Raw genomic sequence first — 14,878 nt, 5'->3', positions numbered from 1 at the left:
GCTTGGAAATCAATCTACTTTGAGTTTGAGGACTTCCTATTACAGATGGTGCCAATGAATGAGAAAAAAGCGCAGGAAGCTCCTCCACCGTCTTCTAGGCTTCTGAGTCATTTCCGTGTTACCACATGCTTTTTGATGATGCATGTTAAAAAAAAAAAAATCTAACAGAATGTATTAAGGACAAACATTATCTCTGACCCACATCTATATCTTTTTTTCTTTTTGGCAACATTTGAGAAAAAGACTGCACGTATCTGAGCTTAACATCTTTGAGGAGACATTAGGAATGTACGCAGAAGGTTGCTATCTGAGGATTCATTACCTTTCCCCACCCAGCTTTACACTGCCTGATTTAAATCAGAATTAAAGTGCCTGTACACCTAAATCTGTCCTAGATTGTCTATCTAATTATCAATAAATGACAGTTGTATTTAAGGGATGCCAGGTACAGTGATACCAAAACATATGTTAGTAGTTACAGAGCATGTCAGAATACTTGCATTCTCAGATAATGAGGTGATTGCAAAAAGTCCAAAAATAAAGAGTTCATTAAATTTTGGTTTATACAATCAGTGTAACCATTTAAAAAATGATAATAATGATAATTTTTCAATAAGCTAGGTGAATGGTTAGAATAGAATGCTAAGTTAAGAGCAAAAACCTAGGATATGAAATTGTTGATGCGCTCTGATTGAACCTGTACAGAAACACACAGAGGCTAGAATCTGGCAGTAGTACCCTGACATTGCTAACAGTGGTTGTATTAGACTGGCTGAGTTAGAAGCGATTTTTTTCCCTCCTATTTTCTTGAATATATTTAATGTGATTTTAATGACCAACATTTTTTCAAATGAAATAAAAGATTCTGGACTCAGATTATTATTCATATCCTAATTGTCTTCCCTCCCAGGCACCAAAGTGTAACTTAAAGTTCTGAGAAACACTGAGTGAATGAAGAAATGTACTCTCAATCCTAACAACCTGATGTTGAACCAAACGATTATCTGGATAGAACATTATTAAACAAAATACTGTACTGATCTTATTAAATATAATACATTGTTTTGTGACTGGAGAAAACATCAACTGCCTTTTTTTCCAGTTTTTTTTTTTTAAGAAAGCATTTTGTAACCCTAGACAGGCAGTGATAATCAGTTTGTTTTTCCTATGATAGCTCCTCCTGCTGGACTAGCTTGCTTCCAGTTACAGGAAGTGAAGGGAAAGGGAGGGAAAGGAGGGACCAGTGGCTTTAATACAGGGATTGTTGTGAAGTGAATGCCAAGATATCATTTCCCCTAATGCTCTTACAAAACTCTCAGGAAGAGCAATTTAGAAGATTTTTAGGAAACTGTTTATGATGCCATTTGCAAGATTGAGGGAGCTTGTTTTTGCTTCACATTCTTAAACAAACTAAGGTATTTCCTTTGCAAAAGGTAATTACAGGATCTTGACTCTTGCCTCAGTTTGTCTAATTTTGCTCTTGTCTCCAACTTCCCAGGGTGCCGTGTTAACTCCCTCAATGGAGCACACCATGTCACTACAGCCCGCATCGATGATCAGCCCTCTGGCCCAGCAGATGAGTCATCTGTCACTAGGCAGCACTGGAACAGTAGGTGGCAAATTAGTATCATGTGTCTCTGTAAACAGAGGAGGGTAAATTAATGCAGCCTGTATCTTCCCTATCAAATGACAGGCTCTATGATAACAGATTATGTCTAATCCCTTCTCTTCCCTCCACATGACCTTCCATAAATACTCAGCTATTTCTTGATTAATTGATGAACTCGAAAGTCTATTCTCTGGGTATGTCTCCTTTACAAGAATATAGCACCCACACATGGCCACATCTAGCCTTTTATGACTATTGTCATTTATATAACTAGTACCACTGTCCCTGTGGCAATGTCATGAAGCAAAAGACAAAGTAACAAAAGATGGTAAAAGCAGGAAATTATTTCTCGCTTATTTCTTCTTTTATGGAGTTTGGGAGCATTGAATCATGATCTTAATATTGAAATATTTCACCAAAGTCCAGGGGACTCCTTTGGGTAATAAGGTTGAGCTGGCACCAGATCAGCTTCCAGGTTTGATGCTTAGCATTTTGCTGGTAAGATGGCTAAAGGATTTTAATTTAGCCTGTATTCTATAGTGGCTTAAAAGAACAAAGGGTGGTGCGTTTTCCCCTCATATATTCAAAACCCACAGCCATTTCTTGTGAAGGCTAAGCCAGGGCCACACATATCCAATGAGATTGACTAGAAATTTCTCCTGCCTTTGGGAAAGAATGACTGTCAGTGTCAGAAAAGCCGGGCTTTGCTGCCTAATGCAGTGACCTGTTAGAGGTCTGATAAGTCATTTACCCCTGTGGATGGGCTCCACCTGTAGAAACAATACTAGGTACTAGTTTAGGGGGCTGCTAGAAAATAATGAGGTCCTTTGAGGAGAGATCTTCTAAAATCACACATTAATGATACTGAATTCTTGAGAGTGACAAACTTTTTTATCTTCACCCATGATAAACTTTTTTATCTTTGTTAGCAAATCCAAAGAAATGTGGAATTTTTAGTTTAGCAGATTCAAAAAGTAGAAAACAGTTTGCTTTCCATATGACATATTTATATGCACTATTTAAGCTTTGAGGTAGCCCATTTAAATTTCTTCTTTGAGATTTCCAAATACATTATATCCATCTCACAATTCCCCTAAGTACTCCAAATTTTGCAGTTTACCATTGCCCATTCTGATCTCATTCTTCTTTCTAGTACATGCCTGCAACATCAGCTATGCAAGGAGCCTACTTGCCACAGTATGCACACATGCAGACGACAGCGGTTCCTGTTGAGGTTGGTAGAGACCATCCAGTGACCATTCTGGCTATAAGTTGTTTCAGAAATGGGTAAATTAAATAGAACTCAGAAAAATCTACCAGACGTCAAATATTTGGATAAAGAATTGCGTTTAGCCAGATGTGGTAGATCATGCCTGTAAGTCCAACATTTTGGAAGGCTGAGGAGGGAGGATTGCTTGTGGTCAGGAGTTAGAGACTAGCCTGGGCAACATAGCAAGATCCCATCTCTACAAAAAATAAAATTGTTTTAAAATTGGCCAGACATGGTGGCATGGACCTGTAGTCCCAGCTACTCAGGAGTATGAGGCAGAAAGAAACCTTGAGCCCTGGAGTTCGCGACTGCAGTGAGCTACGATCATGACAAATTAGGGTAACAACATCCAGGCCACACCTCTAAGACTCCCAGAAATATTTTCTAAGCTTATAGTGTCTTTCATACCCATCGGAGGTTCTGTCTTGTCTCTTAGAAAATGATACTACAGACACAATAAGATAAATCTGGAGTTTGCAGTCCCAGTACTAAAGATCATATCCATGATAATTAATAATGATGAAAAGAAATCAGTTGTAGTTAAGAAACTTAGTGCAAAAGAGAAAGCTGTTTTGAAACTGCTCCAGGGATGAAGAAGAAACCATACCTGTTTTTACAGAGGCTGTTAGTATGGCTAGATAACTGTTCTTGTTATGGAAGATACTGATATGGAAGAAAGAAGTCTAGCATTTAAATTACGGTTAAAGAGAAAAACGTAGCATTTTCCTGCTAAATATCCTTAAAATTTCAAGGAAATGTATCAATCCAGTTGATCTTGCCCATTAGGCAGATCCCAAAGGTTCCAGTTCCGGGAAAGGATCGTAGGACTCTGGCCTGTTGGTGGAGTTGGTGGTGGTGGTAGTGGTGGTGATAGTAGTAGCAGTAGTAGTAGTAGTAGCAGTAGTTGTTGGAGGTGGTGGTAGTAGTATTTTACTTCTGTTTGTGCAGTTACTGACAACCACAATTACCAGAGCCTACAATTCCTTATCTTCAGTCTGAAACCCAAAAAGAAATCTGAAAATAAAAATTATCTTTGTAACTACTTTAGCATAAAACCTGACCTATCGCAAAACCCAACTTGAACTGAGATGAGACAAAATCTTGATCCCACTTAACTGTGCTGCTTCATTCATGGCTTCCAGTGTAGAACTATTAATATGTTTGCTTATGAGGTGCTGCCCTAGACCCTACTGGAGGCATTATGTGATATACAGCATATGCATACCACATTTCAGATTATAAAATCTGAAAATACTGAATTCCAAATCACATCTGTCCCCAGGGGATAAAAGGGTAAGAGATTTGTTTGATACACTGTAGCTTGATAAAAATAGGAAAGTCATAAACATTTGGATGGGAGGTACTTTGGGTCTATTAGACATGCCAGCTGCTTAGGGAAATGATTAACCTTGAAAGCTCTGCATGATGTGAAGAAATTTACTTTAAAGAGTAACTGTTTTTAAGGTACTGTTGGATTCAGTCAGGCCTAAGTAGCAGAACTGAGGTTTTTTCACTAACGTGTCTCATCCATTCTGCCTTGTTTGTTGTAGGAGGCAAGTGGTCAACAGCAGGTGGCTGTGGAGACATCTAATGACCATTCTCCGTATACCTTTCAACCCAATAAGTAACTGTGAGGTATGAGGGAAGGGTCTCCGTAACTGGGGGGCTCAAGCTATGGGGCTTTTTTTTAAATCAAAATGGTGATTGAGATAACTCAGATTTTATCATGCTGCTTTAATCATGGCCCAGGCATCCAGTCTTGTTGAAATATTACAATCAGTGATTTTATGAATTTAAGATTAATCATTTTGTCTAAAAAGAATACTTTATACTGAAGCCAAATGTATAACTACTCTCCCCACTAAAAAGAAAAAAATAAAAATCTGTAACATCAGAGAACACCAAGTACCAAAATTGTCCTATAATACAAGTATCCTATATTACTTTAATACTCAGAAACCAGAGGACCCATAGCATAAGATGTTGCTTAATCTAGCATTACAAGTTTAGCAACATCTTGATTATGAATTTAGATAAATGTCAATATCCTTAGATTGAAAGATTGTATTTCCAGCTCTTACTTGAACCACAAATTCCAAACTTTTCACTTTACCATGCAGACTGTAATAAAATAGCTGTGTAGAACTTAGAATACCCTGGTTTCTGGATTGCCCTGGTGATAATAGTATTTTTGATTTCATAAAGTCACTCTTTAGAAACCCACATGAATTTGGCTCTAAATTAAATAAAGTATTTTGCAAGTCCTGGATGTGACAGGCATTGAAAGTAACCATCAGTTCCAGAGTTTGCATTTATCAGTCTACCACCAGTGAGGAGCATAGCCTTTTTCAAACACGTATCTCTTTAAAACAAGAAACAGATTACAAAGCTCTGTAGTGTATCACACCAAATCTACAAAAGCATTTGTCTTTTATTTTTCTCTTCCAGATGTATAGAAAGGTGTTCTTACATGAAGAAGGGTGTGAAGGCTGAACAATCATGGATTTTTCTGATCAATTGTGCTTTAGGAAATTATTGACAGTTTTGCACAGGTTCTTGAAAACGTTATTTATAATGAAATCAACTAAAACTATTTTTGCTATAAGTTCTATAAGGTGCATAAAACCCTTAAATTCATCTAGTAGCTGTTCCCCCGAACAGGTTTATTTTAGTAAAAAAACAAAAACAAAAAACAAAAACAAAAGATTTTTATCAAATGTTATGATGCAAAAAAAAAAAGAAAAAAGAAAAAAAAAAAGAAAACTTCAATTTTCTGGGTATGCACAAAGACCATGAAGACTTATCCAAGTGCATGACCGGATTTTTGTGGTTTTGTTCATTTTGTGTTTAATTTGTGTTTTTTTTTCCCAGCTGTATGAAATGGGCTTTCTGAAGTTTAAATAGTCCGACTTCACCCATGGTGTTCTGTGCTTGCAGTGCGAGTGTTGCTGTAATTCAGTGTTGCCGTCAGTGTCTCTTTTCTTAGCTTTCTGTCTTTCTTTCAACGTAGTGTGAAGTGTCTTATCCTTTTCTATGAATTCCAATTTGCCTTAACTCTTTTGATGCTGTAGCTGTTTCAGTAAAAGTTAGTTCAAACTAATGATGTAGAATGCTTTGACCAAATGAGCTGGTCTATTATGCCTTGTAAAACAGCAGCATAGGGCTTTTAAAAGGTAGTCAATAAAAGTTGCTGAAATTTTGGCTTTTTTAAATATGTAGTAGGTGTTTTTAATGATTTTTCACATAATGTGTAAGGTAGTGAAATGCAAGAAGGGAAAAATGTTTTGTGTGAAACACATTTTCTGACTGGGGAACTTTTATTAGGGTAAATTGTTTGTAAGGCTGTATGCCAACAGTTTCCTCTGATAGTTTGACTGATTTAGGATATCTGCTGTATGATGCAATGTAAAGTCTTTTTTGCCTTTTTTCAGGAAAAAAAAAAAAACTAACTTGATGTACTAGATTTAGTGTAGGTAGTGTTGGGGTTGGGGACGGGGGGTGGGGGAGGGGAGTCACTGAATGTTTTGTCCTTCCTTTATACTAATGATAGTGCTTTAGAATGAGAATTATGCCTGAAATCTGGCAAACCGAAACATGTTGCTATTGCAACCAAGTGGCAAAAGCTAAAAGTAAGGATTTATCTTCAAACATAAGCTGAGATACGAATAGAAGCAAAACGATTGGCTACTAGCTCTCTCTCTCTCTCTCTATTAGGTAAATTTGAAAAATAAAAATGACTTGGCACTTTTAAAGGTAACTTCACCAAAGACCGAAGAGCCAGTAACCAGTAGCTCCAACTTGTCTCAGCATCACATCTTCTGTGCTCTTTATTTTTGCCGGACCAGTTTGCGGTTAGGAGAATGTGCCTTTTTTGTACCTTTGCATTTAGGTTTTATAATTTTAATTGATGTATGGACACACACAAAAAAGCATGAAGGAAGATTTGGATCCAAGCAGTGCCACACTTTACGTCATCACTACAAGTGTTCAAGTGTAAAGAAAACCAATTTTGAAACTATGAAATTCCTGATTCATAAATACACAGTTATTTCTACTTTAGTACATATAAGATAATTCACTGTTATTAAAGCTCTTTTATTAAGGCAATTGCATATGTTTTAAAAGCAATGGTAAATTAAGTTGTCTTCCAAAACTGTGTACTTGTCTGGTCAGCTGTGTATGATCAGTTATCTACCTCAGAGTCTATTTTCTTTTGTGCTGGGACAGGTTGCTGGCCCTCCCTGTTTCCACAGACCAAATCCTCCTAGCTCAGGAGCTAGGGCTAAGCAGTTGTTTCTTTCAAGTATTTTTTAGTTCTTAAATTTTATGCTTGTATTTGATGATAGATGTCAGTGACATTTCATAGTTTCAAAAGTCCTTGCTGCTCTGAGAAGTGTAGATTCTAGTGAAAATTACATAGTCATAAGAGAAATGTGTTTTTGTTTTTGTTTTTGTTTCATTTTTTTAAAGTTGTGGTATTATTGGTTCTATGCTCCCTGGAATATTACTGCTTTGTGAAAGTCCAGACTGAACGCAGCACCCTCTGTGTACCTAGTACAGTTATAAACCTGGGTCTCTCACTACTTGATATTTTTGCATTAGTTAAGACAGAAATTTGATAGCTCGGTTAGAGGGGAGGGGAAATCTGCTGCTAGAAATGTCTGAACTAAGTGCCATACTCGTCTGGGTAAGATTTGGGAAACATAACCTCTGTACATAAAAAAAGATCAGTTAAACATCACATAGTAGACAGCCATTAAATTATAAAAAAAATTAATTTATGAAGAAAGACCTTTTGTACAGATTGAAAAAAAAAGATTTTCATAGAGATATCTATATGATCAAGAGAGTTAATTTTTTATTTTTGTTTTACTAGTGCCACAGACTTGCCAGTGGTAACTTATTTGTCCGGTTCAAGATAACTCTGTAGTTTTCTTTCCTAGGACTTGTTGTTAAACGCCAAAAGACATTTTTGAACTGTACATTTGATCAGATTGTTAGCTTTTCTGTTTTATTTCTTTTGAGAACCTTTGAATAAAAAACATCTGAAATTTTATTTTTCCTGTCAATTTTTTTAAGTAGATTAAGTATATCAGAATTTCGTTTCATTTCTGATCTCTCTCTTCAGCTCAGTAGATTAGTTTGAAAGTGAGTTGAAAGTTATGTCAGATTCAATATATCCTCAAAATACATTTCCTTGAAAAGAATTGGAAAAACCATTCCAACCCCCTTTTGCTGGTTATTTAAATCTGTGTGATGACCAGAGACGTCAACCGTCAACTCAGCACGTCAACGGTCCGCCCGGCAAATATCCATCCCAAAATACACCTCTAGTGGTCTGTTCTTAAAGACCAAAGAACCAGACCCTTTTTCTTCCTCCTTTCTTGCTGCTACCCCTCAACTATTTCATTGCTTGTCAATGCTCAGCAAGGAAGACTGCCTAGCAGCAGCCCTCCCACCTGTGGTAAGGAAGCATGTGGGCAAGAACCTCGGGATGGGCTTATCTATGCGTTTATGACCACGGTCCTCTTTCAGAGCTACCTGTTCAGCTGTTCCCAATTGGAGGCTCCCATGCAGCATTCACGGAGGAGCAAGAACTCCTCTTTCCCTCACTTGACTGCTTTATAGGAGGCACTTACTATGCAAAATAGGCTCCTTCTGCCCAAAGTGGAGTAAATGTTTTAGTGTGGTGGTTCAGTATTTATTTCCTGGTGTCCAGTGGCTCTGTCATGGTGATAAAAAGAGTGGACAGGGAAAACATGCAGTCCAACTCCATTTCTGGGTGCCTCCCCTGCCATCTGGATGGTGTGTGGGGTGAGTTAGATAAGGGAGGGGTCAGCACTTAACTTGCCGGAGCCAAGAAAGCGCTGGTAGTTGATGGCTGTTTGAGAGAAGGAAACTCATTCCTCTGATGCTAACTGGTGCTTCCGAGAGCAAGATGTCAGGGAGGAGAGAAGCATGGCCTCTTGAGACAAACCCAGGCTGCTAAGAATGTAAGCTCTGGTCTCACTTGGCGTTCCAGCCACACACCTAAGTGGCCCTTCCTATGACCAAAGGTAAGAAAGAAACGGAATTCAGGCTGCTGGGCACCTTCAATTTTGTTCACCTTATTTTTGTAGCTTCTCGCCGCTGAAGCCCGCGGCCCTCCGTCTGGCTGTGTTACGTACTGAAACTGGTAAACACACTCAGGAGCACCAATCCACGGAAAAGGGAGGATCGAGCCAGCGATGGTGGTTCACAGTTACCGCTCCCATACAACTAGAGGGGTTGTGGCACCTTTGGGGATAAACCCCACCTAGCTGAAAGCTCTGAGACTGACGTGGAATTCTGGGGTTGGAGGAAAGAGGGTGTGGCTAATGCTCTGTGGTCTACGTATTCCGCCCCCCCCCCCCCCCCCCCCGTAGTGGCTGGGATGAGGAAAGCCAGGGAGTGGAGGGGGAAGCCCCGTTTTTCACCTCACTGCCACACCTTTCATGGCCAGTGGCTCTAGGTTTGTCCGCTGGAGCTTAAATCCCACAAATACTGATTTAAAATTCACTAGGAAAAAGGCAGTGCCTCCCAGCCTGAGCCGGGGCTCAGTGAATGTTAAGATATGACTGATTATATCCTCATTCCATTAGGGTAGCCAAAAAGGAAAAGAGCCAGCGCCACTGGGGCAAAGGTCACCGACCTCTCAACCGCCCTGCCGCTTCCACAAAAAGCCTGAGATGTAAAGTAGGTGGGGGAGGGAGGAGAGCCGGGAGCTCAGGGTTTGAGGAAGGCCAGGCAGTCTCTGCCCCTCGAATAGCAACGCGATGAGCTCAGCCCCCTCAGTCCAGGCCGAGAGCCAGATGGCGGTCACGTGGCCGCGGGGCGCCCCGGGTGCAGGGTCCTCGGCACAGCTGAGGGGTGCGCGCCGAGCTCCGCCGGGCGAAGGAATTCCAGCCCCGCGAAATGGCTCCAGAGAGTCTCCGGTGACTCGCTCGGGGGCTGCGGAGGGCAAGAGAGTGTGTGCGCTTGAGCCGCTAGAGGGAGGGCGTTTTGTTTCTCAGCCGTCAGACGCGAGCTCTGCAGGCCGGAAACCCAGACCCGCGGCGGCCGACATCGGGAAGCCCCTGAGCTGAGGTTTAGCCTCTCGGGGCACACAGGCTGGGTCACAGGGGTCTTTAATTTGGGGTTCCTCCTCAGACTGGAGAGCAGGCTGTCGCCTGTGCTGGCAGCGCCCTCATTGTGAGCTTTGTTGGTCAGATGGGGAGTGACTGAAATGTGACTTTGAAGGTTCGGGGAAGCTGGGGGCGGCTAGGGAGGAAACCACGCGCCTTGCCACACCACGTGACTCGGCACGAGCAAGTGATGGCAGGTCTCTGGGCTGCTCAGAATTGAAAACGTGGCTTTGAATTAAATAATACGATTTTTTTATGCGACTCTGAGAGACTTAAGATTTGATTTAGGCTATTCCAGTGCTCACACAAGACCCAGACCATAAACCAGACTGCAGGGATTGCCTATCCTCTAGTATCCTTGAAGCCACTTGCCCTACTTGAACACCTTGGGGGACCAGGTACTGCCTGCCTCACAAGGCATCAGGTGTCTTTAGGGAACAGCTCTCAAACTTATTTGCAGAGGAGTCCAAATTGTGACTTTGAAATTCCCAGTTACTGGCCCTAGTGCTGCCAACCAGGATGCCACAGAGTCAGTCAGTCATACTTCAAGTGTGGAAACGTGACTCCATGTTTCTGCTCTTCTGTGGGTTGAGCATTCCTTACAGCTTTAACTCTTCCTCGTCAGCCCTGGTCACTCCACATCATCAACTCCCCTTCCAGATGTACCACAGTTGACTCAGGATAAAACCCAAAACCGGAGGGAGAACTTGGGGCTTCACCTGTCTCCCCTGCCCTGCCGGATCTTACTATTACAGATGAAATGGTTTCCTTTTTGACTTCTCAGACATACCACAATTCTTAGAACTTGTAGCCAGTGTAAATCCCTATGTTGCTTTATTTTTTAAATGACAGTGGTTATGCTAAAGACATGCAAGATAATATGAAGTCATTTTAAAATGAAGATAATGACATGGAAAATGCTTAGGATATAACGTGAATAAAAAGTGTTAGGAACAACTGTAGATACAGTATGATCAAAAGTATGAAATAAGTATAAAACCCAAGGAGAGGCTGGGCACAGTGGCTTATGCCTGTAATCTCAACACTGGGAGGCCAAGGCCAGAGGATTGAGTGAGACAAGCCTGGGCAATGTAGCAAGACTCACCTCTACAAAAAAATTTTAAAAATTAGCCTGGCGTGGTGGCACACACTTGTAGTCCTAGCCACTTGGGAGGCTCAGACAGGATTGCTTGAGCCCAGGAGTTTGAGGTTGCAGTGGCTGCTGTGTTCATGCCACTACACTGTAGCCTAGGTGACAGAGAGATAGAATGTCTCAAAAATAAATAACAAGGAGAAAGTACTTCAAAATGCTTATCAAGTGAGAGGATTATAGAAAGGTTGTATTTTCTCATTTATACTTCCCTGAATAATTTTTCCAGTTTTCAACAATGAAAACATTTTATGATCAAGAAAAAAAATTCTTAAAAAATGTTGTCACATTATCCTGAAATTATGCAAGTCGCTATGCTCATATTCCAACTAAACACATTTGATCGATTTTTTTTGTTGTTGTTTAAAAGATAACTGCCCCAAGCATTGGCAGACACAAAGATGATGTGATGTGGTCCCAGTCCTCAAGGGACAATCTTAGAGACACAAGTCTATAAGTGACAATATTATAAGGAGAAGTAAGAAAAGATCTAAATAAAGAGCTGTAGGAGTTCTGTGAGGGGGCGAAGATAATGAAAACATCTCTCCTGAGATTCTCAGTATTTCCACATTTCCAACCAGTTCCTTTTTTACTGATCAGAATTCACTTGAGAGCAGCCATTTTCCTCACCAGTTCCTCTACCTTCTGAGAGATGAAATTGTCAGGCAGACAGACAAAGTCTTTTATAGTTCTGCCCTTGCCAGAATGAGACTTGGAGCAGATGTCCAAAGAGTTGACATTGCTGTCACTTCTGCTCTGAAAATACTAGAGTGTGTAAGAAGAAAGAACTGTCTAAAAAAAAAAAAAAAAATCAAGCAGGGTGTCGGCTACTTTCCAAGTAATGTCATTTTGACTTCTTTTACCCTTGGTCACATTTTCTCCACACATCAGATTATGGATTTGCAAACACCTGTATCGTTTTCCCATGTCCTCCATATATCTTGAGAACTATTTGTTATTTTCTTCAGGGAAGCCTAGGCAGGAATGCCATTTTATCCACTTTGTAATTCATGTCTTTGACACATGTTCAAGACCATAAATATTGTTCCTGGCCTCCTAGCCAGGAACAACAATTTTTCCTAAGAAATACATGAAGGAACTTCCATTACTGTTATTTTCTCCCTAACATTTAGTTCAATTTTATTGAGAAGATTTTGTATCCTTCAACTTAATTCTTCCAATGATCTGGAGTTTTTTGTTTGGTTTGGTTTTACAAACCTGTATTTTACCAAGATTTGAGGCAACTGTATAGGAAACACAATTAATTAGAAATGTAGAAATCTGGACTTGATACATTAACAGGGAAGAGACATAAGGAATACACAGAATGTAGCTCTATAGGCCAAAAGTTCTCCACCATCACTACAGTTAAACTTCAATAATTATGTTTCCTGGCAACCAAGGTGAAAAGGGAGAAAAGAACATGCACCTGTAGCTCTTGCTGTCAAAAAGAATAAAGCCTGCCAGATTTTCTGGAGAAAGATAGTATTTACTAGCTTTGTACAGGGGCTGCTGCAAGGGGTACTGGGTGGTGTCCACCACATTTCTCCACCAATACAATGACAATTTCCCAAGCCTGTTCAGATAGGACCCATTCATAAAAGTCAAGGGCGGCACAGCAAGGCACTATTTCATGGTAGTGATTCTGGTAGGCTATAGACTCATAATAGGTATTCTGAGTCTTGTCACATGTTCTTAAGTGATATACCTCATCCCTCTCACAGAGCCCACTGCAATGACTCTGAAGGACAAAACAGCTCTGCAACAGCAAAAATGTTCCATATCCTCCTTTTATTTCCACATTTGGCCCTTCACATGGGACAAGAGATGCAGGCCACAAGTCCTCCTGCCACTTACTTGGCACTTCATGTTATACCTAAGACACCAACCAGTTTCTTCCATTCCACCCAAAGCAGCAGCTCAGAGGTGAGTCGCTGAGCCGGCTGATTTGGGCAGTCGCTTCCTCCTCTGGCCAGTGAGTTGGGAGGTAGGATGATGACCCTTTCCATTACCTAATACTGCAGCCTTCCTAGGGCTCTCACAAATCATAGTGCTTTTTTATTCTGCCATCAAAGGACCCTTGAGAGCCGAGGAGTGAGAATAGAGAGCCCCAGGGATGCAAGGCAGAGATAGCCCAGTGTGGCCCACCATAAACATAAAATTTCTGAAAATTCTCATGCTTTGTTCTAAATTCATGGGAATTTTGTTTACCTCATAATGTCTATTTTTCCCAAAAGTGGGTATGCCATTTGATTAAATATTTTTAAATTTTGAAACACAGAAGTTGCAAGTACAATATAAAGAACTTGTATCCTAATTTACCCAAGAGCAGATTACAGAACTAATGCTCCCTTACCTGCTAAAAACAAGGACATTCTCTTACATGACCACAACACAACCATCAAAGCAACACTACCAACTCATTACTACCAACTAAACCTCAGACCCCAGTCAAGTTTCACCAATCATTCCAGTAATGTTCTTTATTGCAAAAAGATTCAATTCAAAATCACACATTAATTATGTCTCTTAAGTTTCTCTCAGTCTGAAATAGCTCTTCGGTCTTTCTTTGACTTTCATGACTTTGACGCAGTTGAAGATTATGGGCCTGTGATTTTGCAGAGTATCTCAGATTGGTTTGTTTGAAGTGTCTGCGTTGCAGAAACTTTTTGGCAGGAATATCAACAAAGTGAAGCTGTGTTCTCCTCACTGCACCCCATCAGGAGGTGAGTGATTCCACTGTTTCTTTACCTATGATGCTCTCTTTGATCACTTAATTAAGGTGGTGTCTGCCAGGCATCTCCACTGTAAAGTTACCTTTCACACTTTGCAGTTAATAAGTATTTTGTGAGGAAGTGCTTTGAAACCATGGAAATACCCTAAACGTCCTCAAACTTTTAATTTATTCATTTACTTTATATGAGTATGGACTCAGAATTTCCTGTTTTACTCAATGGATTCTAATCGCTTGCAGTCATTACTTGTGATATTCAAATTATCCCCAGTTAGGCCCGGTGGAGCCCTGCAAGCCAGCCTCTGTGTTTTTTAGACATGTCCCTGTCATTCTTTAAGCATCGCCTTGCCTACTGGCACCACAAGATGTTTCAGGCTTATTTTGTTTTTTGTTGTTTTTTTTTTTTTTTGAAACAGAGTCTTGCTTTGTCACCCAGGCTGGAGTGCAGTGGCATGATCTCAGTTCACTGCAATCTCTGCCTCCCGGGTTCAAGCAATTCTCATGCCTCAGCCTCCTGAGTAGCTGGGATTACAGGCGTGTGCCACTAAGCCCAGCTAATTTTTGTATTTTTAGTAGAGACGGGGTTTTGCCGTGTTGACCAGGCTGGTCCTCAAGTGATCCACCCGCCTCGGCCTCCCAAAGTGCTAGGATTACAGGCATAAGTCACCACGCCCGGTCAGCCCTAGTTTCTTTTGATGGAGAATGACATTTAGAAGCTAAGGTTTGGGTACTAGGTGTACTCTTTGCTACTTGCATGTCACTGTTGCCAAGCCTTTTCAGTAGACAGGGTTAGGGAGTGTATGTGTGTGTATGTGCATGTATATGTCCACACACATATTTATACCTTGTCTGTAAATATTGGAAAGCATGTATTTTCAACCACAGATTTCATTTTCCCTTTCCTTTTTTTCTTTCTTGGAGACAGAGTCTTACTCTGTCACTCAGGCTTGAGTACAGTGGTGCCATTATGTAG

At 40.5% G+C, this 14,878-nt stretch overlaps 1 protein-coding gene across 11 annotated transcripts in view; it reads left to right on the top strand.

Annotated features, from left to right (window-relative positions):
* LOC105493171 (RNA binding motif single stranded interacting protein 1) overlaps positions 1-7,935 on the top strand; it is a 217,694-nt gene extending 209,759 nt beyond the window's left edge. For 9 of the 11 annotated variants that reach the window (XM_011760641.3, XM_011760640.3, XM_011760637.3 and 6 more), the window contains 4 exons: positions 1,499-1,609; positions 2,763-2,843; positions 4,430-4,514; positions 5,328-5,642. In XM_011760641.3, the coding sequence (XP_011758943.1) occupies positions 1,499-1,609; positions 2,763-2,843; positions 4,430-4,507 (270 nt within the window). In that variant the 3' untranslated portion in view covers positions 4,508-4,514; positions 5,328-5,642. Of the gene's footprint in view, positions 1-1,498; positions 1,610-2,762; positions 2,844-4,429; positions 4,515-5,327 lie in introns of all 11 variants that reach the window. The other 2 variants (XM_011760646.3, XM_011760645.3) reach the window with 1 other exon arrangement.
* The last annotated feature ends 6,943 nt before the right edge of the window (positions 7,936-14,878 follow it).

Source organism: Macaca nemestrina, chromosome 11 (assembly GCF_043159975.1).
Source record: "Macaca nemestrina isolate mMacNem1 chromosome 11, mMacNem.hap1, whole genome shotgun sequence".
Classification (NCBI taxonomy): Eukaryota; Metazoa; Chordata; class Mammalia; order Primates; family Cercopithecidae; genus Macaca; species Macaca nemestrina.
The sequence above is the reverse complement of the archived record's forward strand: the minus strand, read 5'-3'. Positions and strand labels throughout refer to the sequence as shown.